The sequence below is a fragment of the Thamnophis elegans genome, chromosome 4 (genome assembly GCF_009769535.1).
Source record: "Thamnophis elegans isolate rThaEle1 chromosome 4, rThaEle1.pri, whole genome shotgun sequence".
Taxonomy (NCBI): Eukaryota; Metazoa; Chordata; class Lepidosauria; order Squamata; family Colubridae; genus Thamnophis; species Thamnophis elegans.
In genome coordinates this window covers 58,995,205-59,020,551 of record NC_045544.1, presented here as the reverse complement: position 1 = coordinate 59,020,551, position 25,347 = coordinate 58,995,205, and the positions used below count along the sequence as shown (strand labels likewise).

At 36.1% G+C, this 25,347-nt stretch overlaps 1 protein-coding gene across 1 annotated transcript in view; it reads right to left on the bottom strand.

Moving 5' to 3' along the window:
- Positions 1-25,347, bottom strand: part of IGF2R (insulin like growth factor 2 receptor) — an 82,227-nt gene that overhangs the window by 44,321 nt on the left and 12,559 nt on the right. Inside the window, 18 exon segments of the mRNA XM_032214893.1 lie at positions 97-198; positions 2,014-2,193; positions 2,412-2,577; positions 3,062-3,177; positions 4,242-4,419; positions 5,397-5,538; positions 5,761-5,892; positions 7,232-7,378; positions 8,497-8,637; positions 9,698-9,862; positions 10,392-10,495; positions 10,784-10,952; positions 11,982-12,144; positions 14,810-14,915; positions 16,259-16,379; positions 17,494-17,626; positions 19,101-19,199; positions 20,535-20,656. Coding sequence (XP_032070784.1) covers positions 97-198; positions 2,014-2,193; positions 2,412-2,577; positions 3,062-3,177; positions 4,242-4,419; positions 5,397-5,538; positions 5,761-5,892; positions 7,232-7,378; positions 8,497-8,637; positions 9,698-9,862; positions 10,392-10,495; positions 10,784-10,952; positions 11,982-12,144; positions 14,810-14,915; positions 16,259-16,379; positions 17,494-17,626; positions 19,101-19,199; positions 20,535-20,656 — 2,486 coding nt within the window.

Sequence of the window (25,347 nt, the reverse complement as noted above, 5' to 3'; positions counted from 1 at the left end):
GTTGGATATGAGGATTCCTATTTATTATATATGGATCCTTATAACCCACCTTTACATATAACATGCAAATATAAGCCTGTTCTGCTCTGCTCCTACCTGAGACTCGCCTTGCGTAGTGGTGATTGGACAGGCAGCTTCAGTTTCCCACAGAAAAGTTGCAACACAGTCTTTCATCTCTACAAATCTTGGGGTGCTATTCTGAAAATATAACAGGTCCAAAAGTTAAGGAATATATTAAAAGACACACACATATTTTTTGCCAATTTTGGAAGAAAACTTTGGAAGGGTAACAGGTCAATTTTGAAATTGCTCTGGAAGAGAAACAAGTGAATCTGAAATGGATCATTGTTCCAATCTGGGCAATATTGAAAAACTAAGCAGAGTTGGACTTGGTTAGTACTCAAGGCAACTAGAAAATAGCATGCCTATAGACTAAGTGAAATATATGTCCTCTATAACACAGAACTTGCTTAGCCATCATCACTTAGTAATGCAAAAATTGAAAACATAGACTAGTTCATCCTGCAGTTATATCACTTTGAATAATACAAATCTGTGATAGAAAAGCTAAATTAGTCCTGGTTAATTAACTGGGTGCTCTATTCCAGGGGTGTCAAACTTGCGACAACACGTTGTCATTACGTGACATATCTCAACTTTCCCCCCCTTTGGTAAAATGGGGGTGGCCATGGCCAGCACGTGACACATCCGGCCTATGGGCTGCTAGTATGACACCCCTGCTCTATCCTATTCCCCCTCTGTTCTGATTTCCCAACATTGGGAATTATTTAGCATATTATAATAACTACATATATGTGGTCCTTCTTAAGGTGCTTTGAAAATGTTCCAGTTCTTTATATTTCTGAAAATTCTAGGGCTTTATTTGGTTGTGCTTTATTTCCATTTTTGAATGATACTTCAGCTGGATGAAGATGAAATGAATCACAAAGGCTTCAAAGCATTCGTTGGAATATTATGATATAAAGGTTATTTATTCCACTTTTAACTGAACAGGTGTAAAATCCATTTACATTTCATCACTATGCCATCTTTGCTACTCAAAGGAATTATACTGCATGAGGTAGATCACATGTGCAATCTGGGGATCTTCTTGGACTCACAACTCTTACCAACAAGCAGGTGGCAGTCGTGGTTAGAAGGCCTTCACACAATCTTGCATTGTGCATCAGTTGCGCTCATTCCTAGATCAAGGAGTTCTATTCAAAGTCCCACATCCCTAGTCACCTCCCTGTTGGGACTATTGTAATGCACTCTACACCAGGTTGTCCTTGAAAAGTATCTGGAAACTTCACCTAGTGCAAAATGCAGCAGCACAGATGGTTACATGTGTTCCTCATAAGAACACCTGCTACACCTCTGCTCCATGAGCTTCATTGGTTGCCAGTTTTTTTTCCAGGTCCAATTCAAGCTGTTGGTTTTGACCTTTAAATCCTTACATGCCATGGGATTGGGTCATTTCAGGAGTCTCTCTCCCCAATTATATTTTTCTGTGCCACTGTGCAGTAAAAAGACATGCTATGGGCTCCATCACTCAGCTACATTTGGAGGGCCCTGGGTGGCAGGCTTTCTAGGGTGTGGCATACGCATTGTGGAATATCCTTCCAGAAGCCAGGTTGGCATCAAGTCTCGAGATCCCATAGAACTGGCAAACTAGTAAGATGGCTCCATTATTAATGACACCTCTTCACCCATTTTTTTAGTTGGGCTTTTATAGTTTTTTAATGTTTTTTTAATAATAATAGATGGCATTTGTGCTTTATTGTTATTTAAATGTATTGTATGCTACCCAGAGTCACTTGCTTTGTGAGATGGGTAGCCATATAAAATTTTAAAATTAATAAATACATAAAATATGACAAGAGGAATCAAATAATTCATCTAAAAGGCAAAATCTATAATTTCCACTCTTATATAGTGGCGGTCAGATTCCATAACACTATGAAGCTAAATTGTTTTTAAATAAACAAACAAACAAACAATTCAGAAACTTACAAGAAGGCCCTTGGCACAAATCAGATGGATGAGGCTTGAGAAAGGTTCTGGCTTGTCATCATCTGCCCTTATGCATAGAGAGCCACCAGTGTAATTAAGAAGGATTCTACCAGGTCCTTCAAAAATGGGACTTTTCTGGGCAATCCCAAGGTTACTATTGGAAATTTTAGAAGAGCCAGCCTGAAAGGAGAGGAATGAAATCTTTTTGAAGTAAAGGCATTTATAATAAGAAAAAATATTTAAAATAATGCAATAAGAAATGCACACATTCTTTCTGTAAAGATTATAAAAATTCTCCAAGTCTTACCCATATATTGTATAAATACCCAAGAATACAAAGAAAAGGAGATCTTTTCTTTAGTTTTGATTCTGTCTCTCTATACAATGGACATACTTACACTCTCGCCCCTTTTGAATGTCATTTCACAGATGGATGCTCTTCTGTCACATCCTGGGATAGAGTTCAATGGTCGGCAGACATTTATGTAGTATTTTTTGTGAACATTCTCTCCAGAGTTGTCCATTGCAAACCAATTTTTTTTTACATTGCGAAATAATGATAAACTAAAAATAGACCAAACATTATTAAGCTTTTAAACATACATCAGTTTTTAAAAATAAAAAACAAAGGTTACTGTTGGCAATAATAATGTATTCAGAAATAAGTCAGAAGTAATTGTATTCCTATATTTCCCTACTGAGATAAGCATAGAAATACACTAGAAATTATCCACTGTTGATTTAAAACACACTATTAAGAAAATAAGATTTAATACAACTTATCCACATCAGAAATAGTAGCAATACTGATGGATGAACAATTAAAATTATACATGGACAGCCTTTACAAATTGTAAGGTAACAAGCTAATTTTTCCATAACAAACTGATTGTCTGATAATTAAGAATAATGACAGCACTGCCGATCAATGCAAGGTAGTGCGTTAAGATTAAAATATAAAGTTGTTTTTTGACTTGGGAAAATTGCTAGCTGAGAATTCTTCCACATATTTAGAATTTACATTCAGAACTTTGGTTTTCTTGTTTACCTTGACAGATCATATTGCTTCATGGTTTGAGGATCTGTTACGACACATTCTGTGGCTATTTCTGGGCAAGCATACTGAGTATACAACTTGAAGTTGTATGTGAAATTGTCTTCCTCCTAAGTTATCATGATCAAAAATACAAAAAGCAAAAAATTAAGATTTGAAATAGAACACCTCAATATTATGACAGTACCAAATGAGAAGTTTCAGCTTAGAGACAGATTTTGTCTTTATAGATTCAGGCTTTTCCGCCAGAAGGTTTAGTAGAATCTATATTTATACTTGCAATTAGAAGCAGCAGACACCAAATAAAAACTTTCAATATATATGTGCTTAACTGCAAATTCCTTCAATGCGGTGTCCAGAACAACAATGAAGGCATCTTCTTTTAATTAACTAAGCTTCTCATTTCAGATAAGTGAAACTGTTAATGTTTAAAAAATTAAAGTTAAAAAATTCTACTAAACTTTTCTAACTGTAAAATTACATAAGAAAACTGATGTATAGTAAAGTGCCAGATTCCAACATTATTTCTACTTCTAAAAGGTTCTCAGAGCCCCCAATAAGCCATATAGGGTTCATTGAAAAATTAAAAAAATGTAGAAGCACTTTGCCTAAATATATAACTTGCCTACATAAAGAGGTGGCGAGGCGGGGGAATAAGTTGGGAGAGGATGAAATGTTCTATATCAGGAGTGATTACAGAGGTTGGTAGACAGCATTCTGGTAAATTGGCAATGGGTAACTGGAGATGCCCCATGGGCCAATTTTATGAATGGGTTTGCAGAACCTGGGTTTGCAGAACCTGAGCAGGCTACTTTAAAGCTGAGATGTATGTGTACTTCATCCCAAAGTGTAAGAATTATATGAAAATATCTAAAATTAACATCAAAGCTGTTTTCTTGATGCTTTCTAGGCAATCTATAAAGATACATCTCCAAGGCATATAAGGTTTATATGGAATTAGAATTTCCCCTCCTTCTTGTGCCATATTCGTCATCGGACATTGGCGATCATGCTGGCAATCCTATTTTTATCAACAGCCACACAATCCCCTTCGATACCACTGAAAAAGTAAGTCTGGTGAGTTAATTACCCATTTTGTTAGCCCTTCAAAAGTTGACTTAAAGATGCAGTGCAAGAACAGAATTAAAGTATTTTTTTCTTATTCAGCTCCTACCTGATACTCCAGTACACTCTTGTTTGCATCACGATCACACAGGAATGTTATATGGGTAGACCGTGTTGTATGCTGCGCATTGTTGTAGGGTGTGCCATTCTGATAGTTTAGCTGAATAATTCCATTATAATAGGACAGCTGAGAACTGGGCATCCCAAGATTCCAAGAATCCAGGCCACTAGAATTATACATTAATGCAATTTCATGTACGTTTGCTTTAAATGTTCCAGCATAATGTCACATTTCCAAAAATTAAGCTGCATTACAAAAGTATATGTAACTGTCACATACATGTTTCTTGACTGATAACTTCAATCTTATGAATCAACTGTCTGTAATGTGGTTTGTCCAATGAGTTATCACTAATCCAAGATACACTCATGTTTGGAACATGTTTTCCTATCATAATCAACAATAATTCATATTTTATTTACAAGGCAAATTGCTAGGGCCACATCCTAGCACAAATTTATAGCCACTCGATAAAATTAGGTGCTCAGGTCAAGTATTAATCAGGAGTTCATGCCATTGGGCAATTCATGTAGTGGAACAGCTCCTTCAGATTGATCAGTTGGGATTGGAAGAGATATCCTAGAAAGTTTTTGATTCCAAGACAGTTTTAGAGGAAGCATTCATTCAGTATTATTATTGTCATAATCCATTCAGTAAGTATATAAATAAAGCATACGTGACAGAAATATAAATAAAAACTGTAATGTAAACAACCTAACACAAAACACAAAATAATATTTCAAAATGTAATTAATCTTATTCAGCACCTCACAATCACTCAGCTAAAGGAACTAACTCATTTTGAAGATACAACATACTTTTATTTGTATGTCATCAGTAATCCTGGATCAAATTTCCCTAATTTGGCCATGGGATTGGGGGAAAATGGAACATCACTTCACCTGATGAAAAGACTGAATTCACTTGAGTTTGAAAGGCCAACTTGAGATGTGGAGCAGTGATTTTACAGGACACAATAAACATAGAGCAGGTAAAGCAACAGCCTTATTCACAATTTTTGGTTTATTTCATACTTTGAGCCCCGCCCTAGATAATTTCACAATTTACAGTAAGGACAAAAAGTATGTAAAGATCATCAAGTGTCTCATAAAATGGAGATTCAGGAGGCATACACATACTTACTTTTTCTTTACTTGACAAACTGCAGACTCTGATCCACAATACTTATTTGACAAAGAGCCACAAATACTAATGTGAAAGGTATAGTCAGTTGTGTTTATTGAGAAAGATTCATTCATTAGTGGCGATAAGTCGAAGGAAACTCCTAAGTAGAAATTTAAAAAAATCTTATTTAATAAAAAGTTGTGAATGTACGTAAAACAGTCATCTTAAGAGGAAAGATATGTAATAACCATTTTAAGTATGTATAATCCTAAACTTAATCTTGGAATGAAGATGAAAAACAGTGCTGCTAGCTGACACAAAATGTTAAAAGCAGACGGGAAATCTCAATTCCCCATTTGTTTTGTTTTTTTTACCTACATACCAGCTTGAAGATTTGAAACTTTGCAGTGGTCTCCTTTTGTTTTAGACAGGACACAGGCAGCAGCAGTATGCCATTCAAACTCAAACAAGCATCCATCATAATTAATCAAAACAGGAGCACTTTCCAGATCACCTATGAATAGAAAAATATCGATCTGAATAATTACTCATCTTCAAGAACATAGTAACAGAATTTACCAGATTAACCGATCAGATATATGATCAATTATTTAATCAGTTTATATTTCTTCCATCAGAGAGTATTTTCCATCACCAATAAAATATAAAGAGTGACAAATGCCACATTTTTTCCTGATTTTCTTTCAGGCGTAAAATTCTGATTTATGGACTAGACATGTGTAATCTTTTTTATTCAAACCATTCTCAAACAAAAAATTGGCTATTTCAAGCATCTTAGGTGCATTCTGAGCTCAGATAACTTTTGGAATAACTAAAAATAATTGTTCCATTGCCAAAGCAGCTGTTTCACACTCAAGCCAGGGAGGTTTTAGTTCAAAATGGTTCAAATCAAAACATTTTTGCATAAACTCCCTTTTGACTCTTTTCCACATATGCTTTGGATAATTTTCCTCAATAAATACACAAACAAGTATAATGGTGATTTTTTTTTTTAGATATTTGTGTTTTCTAACTGGTTTTACTATTTGTGTGGAAAACAAACCACATTTTAGTTTGTATGTATACAGAAATATTGAAGATTCAAAAGTATTCACTTTTAAGTACCACTGTGTATGCCGTTTTTTGCCTCCCCAGCCTCCGGAGGCTTTTCTGAAGCCTGGGCAAAAAATGGTCCCAACAGCCAACCTGTTGGTTTGGGGTTTGGGAACGAACTTCCAGTTTGGCTGTTGGGGCTGTTTTTCGCCCTCCCCAACCTCCGGAGGCTTTCCTGAATCCTGGGGAGGGCGAAAGCGGCCTTCTATTGCCCTCTGAAAGAGCGAAAAATCAACTGGTCGGTGTGCACATGCGCGCTGGAGCTGACGGCTGGCATGCCTCCAAATATGGCTCTGTGTCCCACCTGTGGCGCATGTGCCATAAGTTTACCATCACAGGGTGAGGACAAAGTTAATCTGCAAAACAATCTCATCAAATAGCAATCTGTTTAGCCATAAGAAGATATTGGTAATTCTATAAGGTAAAAATAAAAATCCCCAATAAATCAGTCCATGTTTTGAGGTCCTCAACCACACTAGGAACTATCACACCATTTCCATTTGAAACAAACAAACCTTTCCAAGATATCAAATTTTCTTGCATGTGTAAATATAAAAGGCTAAATATAAAAGGCTCTAAGGCTTCAGAAGTAGCTTGAGAATGGTTTAATTATTAATGATCAAATTGAAAGAATAAAAAAGATGTCCTGGCAGACTTTAAGGTCTCACTGCCATTGCATTCAAAATTTTACTATTCTCTATAAAGGTCAGATATTTAAGGTTTAATAATGAATCACTCACCTGGTTTACATATAAGAATTATATTTGTTTCAATTTTTTTATTGGGTGCACAATCGTCTCCATCTGAATAGTGAAGCTCAATATTTTCTCCAACCTTTTTGGGAGTAGACATGAAGGTCCCAAGATTTCTTGTATTATTGTTTTTATCTAAAAAGCAACACAATATGAAAACTATAAATCCTTCCTTTCAAGGAAAAGGCTTTCACCCTTAAACTGCAGGGTTAGCACAAATTAAATGAAGGATTATATACCAAAATAAAATCTTCAATATAGGTGTCAGATGGAAAAAATTATTTTATCCTGAAAATAAAGGGATTGAAGAATTGTTTTAAAATGCTGTTATAATAAACCACTAAAGATTGCTCTATTTATGCTGTGGATTCACCAAATGACCAAGGGCATTATAAGGTGCATATATCCATTTAAATCAAAAGCTAAATCATAACTAAAAATACCAAGATTTTTAGCTTGCATCTGACATATATATTTCTATGCAACATAAAATTCAGGAGTGGAACCAGAAAATATGACTCCTCTTCCTCTTCCCAATCCTAGGGAACAGCTACCATCTATAAATTACCCCTTTCTATGGACATTTAGAACATAAATTAAAAGTGTTCTCTTCCGCCTGGCTTTTGAATTTAGTATCTCATACGTACTAGTCTTACTTCATTTTTTATTTCATTCTATTGCAATTATATATTTGATGGTTTCATTTGTGTAATTGTATGCTTGCCAGAGCTTTGTGCATAGAAATAATGTAAAATAAGTACAATTATTGAAAATACAAGTGATCAAAACAAACAACGAAGGAAGAGGGAAAATGATTATTATTAAGGTTCATAGCATAGCTTCCTACAACATATGCTCTTTAGGGAATTTTATATATGAAGTGTAGCAAGAACATATGCCTTATTTCCCAAACCTATACTTCTAAATCTTCTCTCCTTATTTTCTCAATTCTTACGATGTGGATAGCTACCATTTTAATAATCAGTCTTAGAACTTAAGGATTTATCAAACCTTCTAGAATGTTAAGCAAGTTTCCTAAATGTAAGGTAAATTGTAATTTTAATACAGATACCATCTTAAAATTTAAGACATGAAAATTGAAAGAAACATGCAAAACAGAAGAAGTGGAAGTGCAAATTCTAGAGCATACACTTTGTCCTGAAGACTTAAAATAAATTATTATTGTTGTTCTATGAGAAGAAAAGCAACTTAGCTCTTTTTAAGAGAGAGGCTGGGTTTACACCCCTACTCACCAACAGAGCAAACAGATGCATCTTTGGCACAGTACATGGCTTCTCCTTTCTGGAGGACCTTGTGACAGATATTTATAAAGAAACGTTTCCTTTTTGCTTCTACGGGGTTGATATCTACAGCTTCCCAATTCTCCTCTGATTCTAGAATTAAGATGACATATTTAGATGCAACCTATCCATCATGTTATTTCCCTTTGGAGTAAGCAGTTATAAACATTGCAGAAAGGGAGTAAGCAATTGTAAAACGAAGAAATAAAAAGTAAGAGATAAGAAAATACAATATATCTAATTTACCATAATTAACTAATTTACAACTCATGGTAACTCTCAGTACTTTTCTTTCCTAGTTTCTACTATAGCTATACACTGCCTGCTTGCTTTCTAATGCCACATTATCTAACATTCCACACTTAATTCCCTACCCAAAATGACAATTAAGTTCAGTTATTGTAAGACTTTTTCTTAAACTCAAGAACAAGGTTCAAAAAAGGAATGCAAAGGAGAAATGTACAAATGTGGTCAGGTGAAAATACTAATAAACCAGAGCCTGTAGCTATCACCTATGGACTATTTAGAAGCCACCACAAAACTGTCATTTAGTATATAATATAAAACCGTACAACAATTTAATGATAACCATGCCACATATCATAAAGGGAGTAAAGTTCTTCTTCCAGGAGGTCAAATTGGGAGCACTCTTAATTTGCAGTGTTTGTAGGGTTAACACAAAAACCAAGCCCAGTACTTGCTGTGATCTGCAGGATTACATAAATTTCCAAGCAACATGCCCTGGAACATTGGAAGAGGATAACTGCCTCATGTCCAATGGATCTGGTTGGTCAACATCTGACACAGAGGCTGGATTGAATATGCCTTAGGTTTTTCATAAAATGTTAAGCTAGCAATGTAAACAACATGGTGACATCAATGTGTTGGGAGTATCGCCTCCTGCATTGCACCTCTACGACCACAAAGTTCATTGAGTAATGTGCATTATGTTCAAAAGTAAAACAAAGCTTTTCTAGTAATATCTCTAAACATAAATCTTTTTATCTTGGAAAATCATCAATATTCTACTATTTACCCAGTATATTTGGCAACAATATGTTAGGTTTAGGACAGCATTTCTGACAACCAGTTATATATCAACTAGAGCTTTTAAAACAAATAAGCAGACAATAGATTTTTATAAGTTTCATACCAGAATGACGAATCAGTCTTGTCAAGTCATACTTTTTCTTCTTATCTGAAACCATGCAAGGCAAACCTTCTTCTTCTCCAACACAAGCATATTTGGTTTGCCAAGTGAAAAAATATGAACAGTCTGTTTCACCATTAAATTCTGGATGTCCTTTGCCATTATTATCTTTTAATAAATTCACAAAAATAAGGAAACATTCATATTATAAAATGTTAACATATAACATGAAACATATAAAAAGATACAGATTAAAATACTGATACTATCCATTAAATATTCACATTTAGGCTTATGACACATAATCAAACATAAGAATAACAGAGTCCAGACCAAAATTAACAATTAAAAACTTGAAGTCAAATATAATTTAACTGGGCATCCATTTCCATAGCAGAATTGGCATGAGCCAATCTATCACATGTTGAAATAAAAAGGCTTTAACATTGCAATTAATATTAGAGTTCACATACCACACTTACCTATAATTTTATAATTTGTTTAGTGCATTCATTTACCGAATAAACCACAACTTATTTTATTGAACGTGTCTGTTTGAATGACATGGGTGGTAATGAAATGAAATATCTAGTTTTCTATATAACATTTTTCTATATGTTTTTTAAAGTATCAGCAGTTTCTCCAACAGAACAATACTGTACCAATTAATCCATTAACATCCAGAATGGTACATTACCTGCAGTTTGATTGCATTCAAAATTTATGACTGTCATTCTCTGAAAACCCGAGCTACAACTATCTCCTCCTGGATACGTCAGAATAAGGTCTCCATCAGCATACCTGATTTTAAAAAAACCAATACAATTCTACTTAATTAGTTTTATTGGATGCTGCAGCAGCCAGAATTTCAAGAACTAGTTGTAAGCATCACAGTACCAGCAAAACTATGACAATTGCTGAATGAGTAATAATAACTTGAAGACTACCTGCACAGTGTTTTATGTTGTGAAAAATATTTTTTTTCAGAAACAAAAACTATTTTTCTCTAATATCAAACAAAATATTTTTGGGTAACATCACATATTGTTTCCCAAAGAAACATATTTACATTTCTGGACTAGTACTAACCTGAGAGTTTGATTGGTAAATCTTCCTGCCACTTTCGGCTGACTTTTTTCAGCTTTAACTTGGCATGAAGACACATCCTTGTCCATACAAAAACCACCAGCTGCTTTCCCACATACATTCAGATAATAGTTATACTCTTTGTCTTTTGAAAGATATGGTGACACATCACCTAAAGAAAATATGATTAAAATCCACTGCTGAAATACTAAAATGATCATACAAATGGAAATGTATATTTATGACACCAAAATACTTATATGATCATTGTATTGCATTGATACAATCTGCCTGTGTGCCACAAGTGATGCTCTTTTTAGCCATTTTCTAAACTTATCCTATGATTCAGGAGTAGGATTTTGCAAGACAGATTTTAATTTCATGAAAACTACATACTAGATATTTATAATTTTTTCCATTTCATCCTCAGATTCAAAATAAGAGTCTCGTAACAAATTTTCTAGTTTTTTTTCTCCATACCCCAGTTCTGGAGGGATTAAACTGAATTACATACTGCATTATGAAATACATATTAGCATTATGAAATCCCATGCATATATAAAGCTGATAAATCAGTGAAAATATCTGTAAACCGGGTCACTAATTTTTCTCTTTATGTTTTTATTTTGTTTTTGTTTATTTTTGTTTTCATTCTGCCATTTTTATTTTTGTTTTAGTATCTTTTATGTTTATGTAATCTTCATCCTTATCTGACATAACCAAAAAGGAAACCATAATTTTGTGATTTCTAGAGCAGATATATAATGCTACTTCCACTGTGTGTTATCATATTTGTTCATTACTCTGATTTTTAAACTGCTAGCTCATTAAATTTTAGAGCACTTATTGCAATGACTTGATTAATCAGCAATCTGCAAATTCAATCTGTTGATTTACTTGTTGCTTTTGTTTTAATGCTTTAATAAATACTGCATTTTTGTCAAAAAGCAAGTTAACTGTTCCCATGCATAAAAATACATTTAAAACAGATAATCTTAAAAATAGTACAATCCCATCTATGGTGACTCCATTTATATATCCATCCATTTGGGTCATTTTAAAGACGAAAACACTGCTTATGTAACACTTTGTACCATACACCTATACCAGAATTTGAAATCTGTCTTTTTTGCTACAGCTTCTGGTTTTACTTGTATAAAATATCATGTTGCACACATTCTAACGGAAATAGGATAGTTACCTGGAGATTGCATAAGAGGTGTCAGATCCACATAAATACCATGTTGTTCACTGCTAAGAGTACAATTATGACTCTCCAGGTAGTCCCTGGCACAGACAGACTCAGTAACCCATTCAATCTCATAGCGGCAATTGCTTTGAGCAGTGAGCGTAGGATTTGTATCCTATATTTAAAAAAATAGCTAGTCAGATCAGAGAACTTTGATTTATCAATCCACAAACATAAGCTCACAAGTCCAGAACAAGTCTCCAGAATTAAGGAATAGTAACATAATCTCTCATTTTAATACTGCCCTACATAAATGTTGCTAAAACATGTTATTTAACATTTACCAAAATTGAGTCACAGAAATGCCACTTCAGTGTCTGGATCCTACTAAGGTGATAGAACAACTGGCTATACAGTTTTATTTTGTTCCCTCCATTCCATTTTAGCCTACCTGCTCGGTAAAAGCTTTTTCTGTTTATCAATTAAAAAAAGTTAAAAGTAATGTCATACAGCTATCTTTGTTCCCCATTTCAAATAATCCTTCATGCATAATTAATAATAGCTGCTAGCTGACAGGGAAAGCAAAGGTGTGCTATAGCAGGAACTAGGTATAGTTTTCCGATACAAAATCAAATTTGGATTCTGAATTTTTCCAGCAGAACGTATATGAACTATTTATTATAAAATACAGTAATTTTGTAATGGCTGCTTGCTTGCTATATACTGCTTTGTCCTTCTAGCTCTCAGTGTTAGTTGGGGGAGAGAGAGGTCGACCCCTAGGCCCCTGAAATATGGGGTTCCTCAGGGTTCGGTCCTATCCCCCCTTCTGTTCAATATCTACATGAAGCCACTGGGTGAGATCATTCGACGGCACGGGATAAAATACCATCAATATGCGGACGATACTCAGTTGTATCTGTCCGCCCCGTGCCAACTCAGTGAAGTGGTTGACATGATGTGCCGGTGCCTGGAGGCTGTCAGAGTCTGGATGGGAGTTAACAATCTTGTACTCAATCCAGACAAGACCGAGTGGCTGTTGTGTTTCCCTCCCAAGAATTTGGCCAGTATTCCATCACTCAGGCCGGGGGGTGAAAATTTACGCCCCTCAGACAGGGCGCGCAACTTGGGAGTCCTCCTGGACCCACAGCTGACCTTAGAACATCACCTGTCAGCTGTGACCAGGGGGGCATTTGCCCAGGTTCGCCTGGTGCACCAGTTGTGCCCCTACCTGAACCGGGAGGCACTCGCGACAGTCACTCATGCCCTCGTGACCTCAAGACTGGACTACTGCAATGCGCTCTACATGGGGCAGCCTTTGAAGAGTATTCGGAGACTACAACTCGTCCAGAATGCAGCCGCGCGAGCGATTGTGGGTGCACCTCGGTACACCCACGTTACACCTATCCTCCGCGAGCTGCACTGGTTACCGATCGGTCTCCGGATACGCTTCAAAGTGCTAGTCGTAACTTATAAAGCCCTTCATGGTATTGGACCTGGGTACTTGAGAGACCGCCTGCTGCCAATTACCTCCCACAGACCCGTTAGATCGCACAGGGTCGGCCTCCTCCGGGTTCCGTTTACCAGCCAATGCCATCTGGCTACCACCCGGGGGAGGGCCTTCTCTATTGCAGCTCCGGCCCTTTGGAATGAACTCCCCATGGAGATTCGGACCCTCACCCCTCTCCAGGCCTTCCGGAAAGCCGTCAAAACCTGGCTGTGCCGGCAGGCCTGGGGTTGATGAGTTCCCCTCCCCTCTCGACTTGTATGGCTGTATGACTCTTGTGTATTTTAATTACGTGTATTGTGTTTGTATCCCCTTTCCCCTTTTGAGTTGTTCGCCGCCCTGAGTCCCTCCTGGAGAAGGGCGGCATACAAATAAATTAAATTTTAATCTAATCTTAATCTTAATTTTCAATAGCCTAAACTGGGGAGGGGAGGGGCAAGGGTGTAAGATGACAAACTGTTTTATGTTTCTGCGTATGCCCTCTTATGAACCATTTTTACTGTTTCTAGCAACTTGGAGTACCATACCACCAAAACCTACTAGCAAAGCCTCAATTTTCAGCAGTAAAATGTAATGTTTTCCCATCCAGTAAATATCACCCTAAAATAAATGATTAAAGCTTTGATATGATTTATATCCTTTTTTTCTGTTTTTAACTAAAGCATACAGCCACTCAAAATTAAAAAAAAATGGCTAAACATTTAAGCCTATCACTTCTGTGACTTTACCACCAGGCCTCTAGCAGTCTTTAGAAACTGAATGTAAATGAAAAACAAAACAAAACTGAAATGCAACACCTGCTCAAAAACAGTTGCCTTTGGATTTTAAAAATCCAAATAATCAATTATCCGACATGAACGAATATCATAAAAACTCCCTAAACCTATAAACATCCTTATCCAGTAAAATTCACAACCATTGGAAAATCATGGCAGTGACTGTAAAAAAATTGTTTGCAGTTTAGTTAATTATGAATTACAACAAAGATCTTAATGCCTTAATGAAAGGGTCAACACGGGTGATTTTGCATGTCCCGAAATTGTCATCATTTAATTCATTATGACAGTATCTTTGCTGTCAGGAAGAAGAAAGACTTGTCGGATATTCTGCCCCAAAAATAATTTTAACAACCTTCATACTGAACTCTGTTTGGGCAATGAGGAAAGGTATGAGGAAGAATGATCATGATATTTATCTTTCAAACAATATATTATCTTGACATGGCCCTGTAAAATTAAAATATGCTGATACACTTATTTTGCGTTAATGCTATATCCATTGCTCTTCCCAGTCAAATAACAGTGCTCAACATCCATCATAGGAAATTGTTGATTACCTCTCTTTGCCTTCCCTCTGGACATACGAAAGTAATTGTAACTGCTGGGTCATGGCTACCACAAAAGTCTGGTTTCTCTGCTACATTGCTGTATCTCAGCTGAAACCTGAAAAAATAAGAAACATAAACATAAAAAATAAACTACCAGGAGATTCACACAAAGCAAAGTTCCCAATGAAAAACCCTCCAAAGTATAGTTGAAGTGTAACAGTTAAAAAACAAGAGGGCTAGGAAATATAAGAAACTGGAATTCAAACTTCTCTGCAAGATATCAAACTGGGGAGTGAACAATTACACAAGCAGAATCTAGAACAATGGTGTCATACTAATTTCAAATTGTTGTTTAAATTACAAGTTGACTCAAATCATTTTATATTGTTCTCCCATACTACACTAATTCTATCAGTACTCTTGCATAATCAGTTAGCCCACCCGAAGGCAATATATAGTCACAAAAATAAAATAGCAAGTAAGATACTTCTAGGGAGATGCTGGCACTACAGAAGAAATATTTGTCGAAATTAGCACAAGTAAATAAATAAAGGGATAGTGGTGGGAAGAACAGCTACAAATTCAGTGAATTCAACAGAATAATATAATATACAATTAGGAACAAAATTAAGAATGCAGTACCCATGAAAGCAATGCTTGTGGTTTTCTAGAGATTCTAGGCCCTCCTCTAATAAAAAGTTATTTTTTGTGCTCCAAAAACATACAAAAATAGGCTAATTTTAAAACCGTTGTAAATTACTGTACTTTTAGAGTATAAGACACACTGGAATATAAGACGCACCAAGTTTTTGAAGAGGTAAATTAAAAAAAAAGTTTTTGCACTTTGCAGCTCTCCCAAACCCTCTGCATGCCTCTTTTGTGAAAAATGGGGCATGCAGAGGGTTTGAGAGGCCTGCAAAGTTCTCCTAGGGACGGGGGGGGGGGGGGAGGGACCGAGCAAAAAATCGGGCCTGCCTTTTGTGAAAATGGGCTCATTTTTTGTCCAAAAAAGGGCATGCATAGGTTTTGGGAGGCTTGTAGAGTGCTCCTGCGGGCTGGGAGGGGGGGCAAAAACAAGCAAAAAAACCTGCCCATTTTTTGCTTGTTTTTGCCCTCCCCAGCCCCCAGGAACACTTTGCAGGTTTTCCAATCCTCTGCACATCCATTTTCGTGAAGGGGCAAGGTTTCAGGAGGCCACAAATGCTGTATTCAGTGGATCCAGATTTTCACCCTCTTTTTTGGTGGGAAAAGGTGCGTCTTATGCTCCGAAAAATATGCTAAACAAAGGACATCTAATTCAACTCTCAATACAAATTCCTAGTAATAGCAGAAACATGTAAGAATTAAACTTTGCATTAAAATTTGAACTTTACAGCTATCTTCTTCCAACCTTATTCACTATAAACAGCGCTGACATGCTGATGACTTTCAAAGATCACACAAAGACTTCAGCCATACCTGTCTTTATCAAGCCGTTTTAGTAATTCTTTAGTATGGCCCAGATCAAACGCACGACCATCCTTCACCAAGCAAGCTGCACTGTGCTCTGGACAACTGCTAGTTTCTCCTGAGGACTTTCCTGTTAAAGCAATGATTAATAACAACCTATGTATTACATGTATAAGTATGTTCCTTAGTTAAAAGTTTCCAAAAGTTTGCTTAAATCAAATCAAAGATACGCTCTTTGGCCACGTCATCCAAAACAATAAAAAATAGAAAGGACAAGCTATTTAGCCAAGTTATAAATCAGAATTGTGGCAATCAAAATTTTATTTTATATACAATAGACACTAACATGGCAAAGTGGGCAAGAGCAGATTAGAAATTTATATGACTGAAGAGATATCGTCTTACAGAAATACCTTGATCAGAAGTTCCAGAAATAAGGCAAATATATTTATCAAGTTATTTGCATTAAGCATGATGCAAGATTACACTCATTTTTAGTGCCCCAAAATGGTTTTCACAGCTTTAAGAATAACTTCATGCACCAAAGTTATATATTAGTCATAGAAATGGCATTTTTAAAGGAAGCTATAAACCAACTATATATCTATTAATATTATGTTCTAAAATATTTTATATAACCAAAAATATAATTTTCCTCCCAAAATTATATTATATTTAAACTATTGCCCAAGAACTGCTTTCCATAAGGCAGTGTAATAATTGTACAAATAACAGTTTGAGAAAATATTGAGCTCAGACATTGTTTTTCCACACATTTAAGGAACATCTCACTATTATTGATGACTAAAATGGAACAAGGTAGCAGCACCAATGATATATATTGAACTATAGATTATTCAACAACCAAAATATTGAAGATAAATAGGCATAAACATTATCTAATATCTGGACAAAAAGTTATGGGGAAAATGTCAGAAAAGTGGGAAAGAATTGATCAGCAGGTTCTGCAAAACCATAGATACAAGAGGAAATTTAGAGTATATATTTTAAAAATTGGAAGTCTCATAAATATTAATGATAAATAAATATCTTGAATAAAATAGAGGTATTTAATGAAATGGAGAACTGGGAAACACTGAGGAATCAGTGTCACTCAAATAAAAGCACTAATATTTTATGCCTTTCATCCTAAAGGGAAGCATGGTAAAATTTTAGATGTATAAAGGTCTTGCCTTATGGAAATTAAAGAAAACTACTCATTATTTTTTAGTTGAATTTCATACCTATGTTTCTACATATGTTGATGTATAACTGTGAATCATCATCTGAGTCTTCTATCAAGTATCCACCAGATGTCTTAATCAATGGATTTAAATCATGTTTTTTCAGGTTTTCATCAAATATGTAGCAAGGTACCTAGAAATTTAAAACGTAAGCACTGTATCTTGCAAGTAAGTTCATACATAATATAGGGTCATTACTGGCATTCTATCTGTGATTCTAGGTTTCAAACAGAAGTACTTTAATCTGGTCTTATTTTTTAACATGCAGAACCAATAAAAATATTATGCTTCCATCTTGTGGCACTGATGAGAGTGTGCACTCATTCAAAATTACTATTATACTATTTTTTCTTTGTATTTTATACTTTGATAAATTAATAAAAAGTTAAATCTCAAAAAAGCTACAATTTATTACTCACATCTTGAGCAAATCAAAACCAGAGTATTTAATAAGTTTATACTGAACAGCCTAATCAAACCTCTAGTATTCTGGAAGGATCATCAGAATCCATAATTTTCTGTAACTATTATTTGATACATGGTCAATTGTTAAAAAGCATGTGCTATATTCATATCTGAGCTGTTGTTATTTTACTCCTACCATGTAATTGATTGCCTGTTTGCCTGGCAGTTTTCTAGGACAGGGGTCCACTACTGGGCCTTGAGCCTTTTGAAACCAGGCCACAAATGTTCCACAAGCAGTGGGCAAGTACATGTGCTCCATTTGCACGAGGGGCCGGCACATATGCCCACCGCTCTCACAAGTGGAGCTAAGTGTACATGCTTACTTGCCCAACACTCATGTAAAACCATCCCCTCTTCCTCCCCCCCCAGTTTGCAAAGACGGAGAGTGGAGGGAACTCTGTTCTAGAAGACTAAGCAAACAACAGCAAGGATGAAATGGTGACATAAGTATATGAAAGAAAGAATGTACACAATTCAATACACAGTCTACTGAGACAAAACCATAGTCAAAAAATAAAAATGAATTCTCAGAGTATACAAAATATCAATTTCTTTCACATACTGAAGAATATTTAACAAACAATACAAATTTTATTAGCAGCACAAGAAGAGAATAACAAATTATCTTCACCTCTTTTTTGTTTTAATTGGGATTTCACAAAAATGAAGACTAACTTAGTTGCTTGAATTTAGCTGTACTGAATCATACTCTAATACCCAAAAGCAAAACTGCACCTAGAGTAACTAACCAATGCCTCACCTCAATGAAACTCATAGCACGTTACTTAATCTGTAGTGCAGAAGGGAGGCCCTAAACTTAATGCCTGGTGTTGAATATCACATCTTTATAGCTAGATCCAAAAACTGATAGATTGTTCAAACTAAAAAGAGATAATCTTTTACTATTATTTTAAAATTTTCATGACATTACCAGAAATCTAACAATAAATGGCATTTAATATCACTTGTTGTAAACAATATGAGATTATAATTTTTGGAGCCCTGAATTGATAAGAAAATAATAAACTGAGGATACATTGTTTAGTTAACCTATTAGGCCCAGTGAATCTAATGGACTGACTTCTCAATCAACATGCATATGATGATTTTTTTAGTTTATGTTCAAACAGAACTTGTGTTACCTCGTCAGTTGATGTAAATAAGTCCTTCTTGCATGCAAGGAATGTTCTCCATTCAAAATAATGAACACACTCAAATGAAGTCACAAATTCTGGGGAACCCTGATTAAAAAAAGTGATGCACCATACTGATCAATTTGTATTTGTAATTACAATTAAAACCTAAATAATAATAATAATAATAATAATAATAATAATAATAATAATAATAATAATAATAATAACAACTCAGCTGCTGTAAAAAAATCACGCAGACTGATTATAAATTGCGGCACAATTCAGTAGCACAAATGATCCATTGGAATTTGTGCAAAAATTATAATATTAAAACAGCAACAAACTGGTGGGAACATCAGCCTGAAAAAGTCACCGAAAATCAGATGGTCAAGATCTTGTGGGATTTCCGTATACAAACCGACAAAATACTGGCGCATAATACACCAGACATCACACTGGTTGAGAAAAATAAGGTCACAATCATAGACATCGCAATACCAGGTGATAGCAGGGTCGCCGAGAAGGAACATGAAAAAATCGCAAGATACCAGGACTTAAAAATCGAAATTCAACGACTATGGCACAAACCAGCAGTGGTAATTCCAGTGGTAATTGGCACACTGGGTGCTATTCCAAAAGCACTGGAATTACATTTAAAACAGTTAAAAATTGACAAAATCACCATCAGTCAAATGCAAAAAGCCGCACTGCTTGGATCTGCACGCATATTACGAAAATACGTTACGACGTCCTAGGCCCCTGGGTGGGGCCCGACTAGTAACCAATGCCAAATCCGGCGAAACAACTGGCCGCTGTGATACAATTGTACAACAACAACAATAATAATAATAATAAAGTTTAAAATAAATGTTACTGGTTAGTACAGTTTACATTTCCAAGCAAAAAACTACTTTTACCCAGATATGTATCAATTGATTAACATTTCAGAACCTAGACAGTACAAAATCAAATGCCAAGACCTAACACTATATTGTTTTGTAAGCCACCCAGAGTCCCTTTATCAGGCAGATGGGTGGCATGAAAATTTAATAAATAAATGATTTTAACAACGTTCTGGAAAAGAAACTTGAATGAAAACAGATATATAATGAAATGCCTAAAATAAAGTATGCTTATTTTACCTGATACCAAGCACATAAGTTGAGTGGCAGATTTTTTAATCAAATTTTAAGAAGCACTAGTTTTATGTAATCTGATCAATTTGATATTTCTCTTTGGTAATGTTGGTACATTAATTAAATACTTTTAAATACATTCATTTGGGAAAACAGATAAGCAATGTGTACTGCATGAACATGCAAATACTTTCTAGGACAAACATAATTCTTCTGTCAGGACTGGAACAGCTTATCAACACTTAATAATTAAAAATAATTATTGCCCATTTAGAAATAAAATTGTCAGCAGTAACATACTAACCAAAGTCTTCCCACAATAGAAATTGATGCTACTTTGCCATGTATGTGGACTTCCCTTAGAACAAACAATTTTAGTGCTGAATTCCAAGAGTAAATTGGAACTTCTTATCTGTGAGGATTCCCCTAAAATAAAAAGAGCATATATTGTACATTAATCTCAAAAGGTGATTTTAAATAATATGAACTATTAGCTATTAAGAAAAGATGCAACATTGTAGTAGAAATGCAACATTTGCCATGAATCTGGATAATAGACATCAGTCAAACAAATGATGTGGGGTACAAAACCTTACAGAGATAAATATACAGATGTTCTAAGCAGGGTGGCAAAGCAATGTGACTAATAGCTATTAGTCCAAAGAAACATCTGAAGCACACATAAACACAGGCCAAGGACACTTGCCAGGAAAGTGTCAAAGAATTACATTACAATCTTATGCAGGTCCACATTAAATCATGGTGATTGAGTTTCAATTTAGCTTATCCTCAGGTTAAATTCACCTACGGTAGACTACCCCCCCCCCCACTTTAAATTAAGAAATAAAGAAGTGTAATATTACCAAGATTTTGAAGAGGCAAATTTAAAAAAAAAGGTTTTGCACTCTGCACACCTCCCAAAAACAGCCTGTTTTTCGCGAAAACATGTCCATTTTTTGTCAAAAAAAAAAGGGAGGGCATGCATAGCCTTTATGAGGCTTATCGAGTGCTCTTGGGAGCTGGTGGGGAAAGGCGCAAAATACGGCCCGCTTTTAGCTCATTTTTGCCCTCCCCAGCCCTAACGAGCACTCTGGAAGCCTCCTAAAGGCTATGCATGGCCATTTTTGAAAAGGGAGAGGGGTTTCGGGAGATCAAAAATGCTGTATTCAGTGTATAAGATGCATCCAGATTTTCACCCTCTTTTTTGAGTGGAAAAGTGTGTCATACTCCAAAAAGTACAGTAACTAAACTTTGGAATAGATCGCAGAAAAGCTGGACAGAAAGACCATAGAGCCTTTTGAACGTTGGTTTTGGAAAAGATTCTTGTGAATGCCATAAGCAGCCAAGGAAACCAACAAATGTATGATTAAACAAATCAATCCACTCAAGGCACAAATGGTCTGGCTCAAATTATCCTACTTTGAATGTATTAATTATGTGAAGACTTAGTTCTCTAGAAAAGGCTCTAATGCTGGGAAAGGTGGAAAGAAAAAGAAGACGAGAAAGCCAGTAGCAAAATTAATGGACTATTATGAAGGGTGCACTGTTGGAAGACCTAAAGACCAGATTAGGGACAGACTGTCATGGATGGCACATAATCTATTTAAGGAAAATCACCTGAGCATTGACGAACTGTAATTTTAAATCCCCATCCTACCAACCCATAAACCCATGATGGCGAACCTATAGCACGCAGCACCCTATTTGTGGGCACACAAGCTGTTGCCCTAGCTCAGCTTTGCCGTGCATGCATGTGCACCTCCCAGCTAGTCTTTGGATCTCTGTCACGCATGTGCAGGGCACGGGGCAGGGTGCACACAGGGGTTTCGCGTGTGCATGGGCGGGGGTGGGACGTATGCAGGGGGTAGTGTGTGCATTCATGGGGGGACCCATGCATGGGGCCTGCATGCACATTGCATTTTGGGGGTTCAGATGCGTGCTTTGGGCACTCAGTCCGGAAAATGTTAGCCATCACTGCCATAAACCTATATATATATATATTAATATACTATCCCAAAAGGATACTAGCATTTCTCCCTCCAAAAATCATCATTCTGAAAGACTCAGAATGAAAGCCTTTGCTAGAATTTTTCCTTCCAGTGTTCTAAGCCTTTCCAGAGAAATCCCTCGGCACCATGAAGGAACAAACCACAAATCTGGCAAAGATGCTACCAATTGCCACTGTTTTGGGGTTCATTCCCCTTAGGGGGTCAGGGAGATGCCCTAGGCATCCCAGACATGATAGAAGTTCCAGGCCCTCTGCTTAACAACCCATGCAGTCATTTAACAACCAAGCTGGAAGAGCCAGGATTGCTGTCATTGAGTAAAAAAGTCATGTGGTGTCTTGCTCAATGACCAAGATTCTGGGCCCCATTGTGCTCATAAGTGGAGATTGTAGTTCAATGCAGTTTAAGTACATGAATGTTTAATTAAGCAATTAAATCTATATGCCACCCACCCCACATATGTATGTATGTCAAGATATACATTTATTCAACCATCTATTTTCATTATCTCAGTGAAAAGCAAAATGTGAAAACCTGAAATTCAGGTCTTTATTGTTTCGATAAGGATAGAAATTATGACAAAGTTCCCCTGGACAGTGGAAGAACAACAATATCCTTCAATTGTTGAATAGCCAAGGAAAAGGGAAAGGAAAAAGATTGTTTTCCTTAAATAAGGGATGGAGCAAATAAGGAAATAGAGGGGACTGGTTTAAGATCGTATTTTGACAAAATTACAAGTAAATATCTTTAGATCAATGTAGTCTGTTACAATAAAAAATATCTGCCAATTATGTCTTCTGTTCAAAATTATAACACCTCCAGATAACTGCACCTGTGCAGGTAGGAAAAAGAGGCACAAGAACATGATATTGTTTGTGCTATAAATATGATGATATTTTATATTTAGCTATCGCTAGAATAATTCTTAGTTGCATCCTTTGTTCTTGCAGTAAACATACTTATCAACAAATTGTCTCTATAAAGTTTCTACTTCTAATTTCAGATGAGAAGCCTAACGCAATGTGAGACTACATCAACATCAAGTATTATTTGTCTGACAAGATCCCCAAAAGCTTTGCAGAAAATCATGAGGAAATTATTCCCTGAAGTCAGTAATTTTTGAGAGGGGCAAAATACCTGTTTAACAAAATACACATTTCTCCAATAATATTTCAGCAGCTGTCTCTTTGACAAACAAGCACCAACCTTTACACACATCCTTTTTGGCATACTTAGAGAGGTAGCCAGCCTTATATACAGAAATATTTGCCAATATAGGAATAAATGCCAAATCTCAGAATAGAGTAAATGTGCACAATTACTGTAATTACAGCCTTGACAAGAAATCCCTCATGCTTATCAGATAAACTTTTGGAATGGTTTAGAATAAATTCCATCCAACATGGGCTGTGATGGACAGAGGGCTTGTACTACGTCTTAGTAGTGAAGCAACTCATTCCTTTTCTGAGCCTACTATCTATCATGATGATGGCAAACCTTTTCGTCACTGAGTGCACAAACCAGAACACGTGTGCATGTGTGTGCATGTGCGCATGCTGGAGCAGGGGAAACCCAAAGACCAGCTGGCCGGCGGGCACATGCCTGTTTTTTGGCCATTTTTAGACTGTTTTGGGGCCATTTTCGAAAACGGCTGAAAACAGCCCAAAAAAGGCCAGGAAATGGCTCAAAAAAATAGCCTAGTTTTTGGGCGTTTTCAGCCGTTGTCCGATGCTCTGGCACCCTTAAAGACCAGCATGCGAGCCAGAAACCAGAAGAACTGGCGATGGTGCACGTGCCCACAGAGAGGGCTCTGCATGCCACCTATAGCACATATGCCATAGGTTCACCTTCATGGATCTATCAGCTCTACAGACTGGACTGAGAGGATACATTCAACAAAATAATGCTTCCATAATTAATGATGCTGCTCACATTGCTTCTGCCATAAGCTGCTCACAGATATTAACATGCCAATTCCTGCTTGCTTTCCACTTTCTAGTTTCAGCAGTTATTTCAAATTGAAAGATTTGCTCGCAGTGGTGATGATAGTATGGACCCAGGTTTTCCAGGGGATTTTTTTCCTTCACATTCTAAATACAATGGCTTTAATGGAGCCAGCATTCAGCAGCTGCAGGACAGCTTGCCTGACACTCCCAGGATGCAGATAATGGTACTGAAATTTTCAGGGACCAGCTGCCCATCTCACAAACATGACTCTGGGCTGATAAGAAAATCTAAAACCGTACCACTAGTAAAATAAAAACTGAAGACAAGAACAAACAACGTGTTGCAGCAACCAAGGAAACCAGCAACCAACCTACCTAGGCTCAAGTAAATTCCCAATCCCATGCTGGGAAATAGCCAGGTCTTAACAGTTTTCTGAAAAGCCAACACAGTTCAGGGTCAGCTAAATTTCAGGTGGTATGGTACTGCAGAAGACAACACGAAAAGGCATGGTTCCTGGGTCCCATAAGATAGTACTCTCTAATATATATGGGATCCAGAGCATACTCCTCTTATCAGATCTGATAGGACATTTTCAGAAATTTTAGATAGTCTAGGTATGGTATTAATATAAGGGAAATAATTTCATTTTAAAAATTAAATTTCAATATGGATATTTTTAAAAAGTAGCAAAACTGCATCTCATAGACCAGAGCATTTCCATACAAAGTGATATCCTATTTAATAACTTAATTATCTGTTGATCAGGAAAGCTTGTTGAGTCCATGAATATTTGACTTAAGTTTAAGAAGGAAAATCTTAAGAAGTCAGAGTCTTTTCACTTTGGGTTGCTGAAAATCCTGTTGGGTTTATTTTAGAATCTGTAAAATTAGCGAAGTTCAAGCTTCAAGCATTTAGTGCCAGATGAGAGTGTTAACTTTTTTCTTTTGTAAAGCTTAACATGTGTTCTAAGAGATGTTGCAACAATTAAGAAAAAAGCACAAGAGTCAATATAACGTTACACTCCCATTTTATAAACAAATATGTTTATAAACTCCCATACAGAATGGCAATTATGTAATGAGGAATGGAAACCTGTGGGCAGCTAGGGCAGATCTGTCTTTAACTAGTTTGGCACACCTTAACATACTATTTCATTATCCCAAT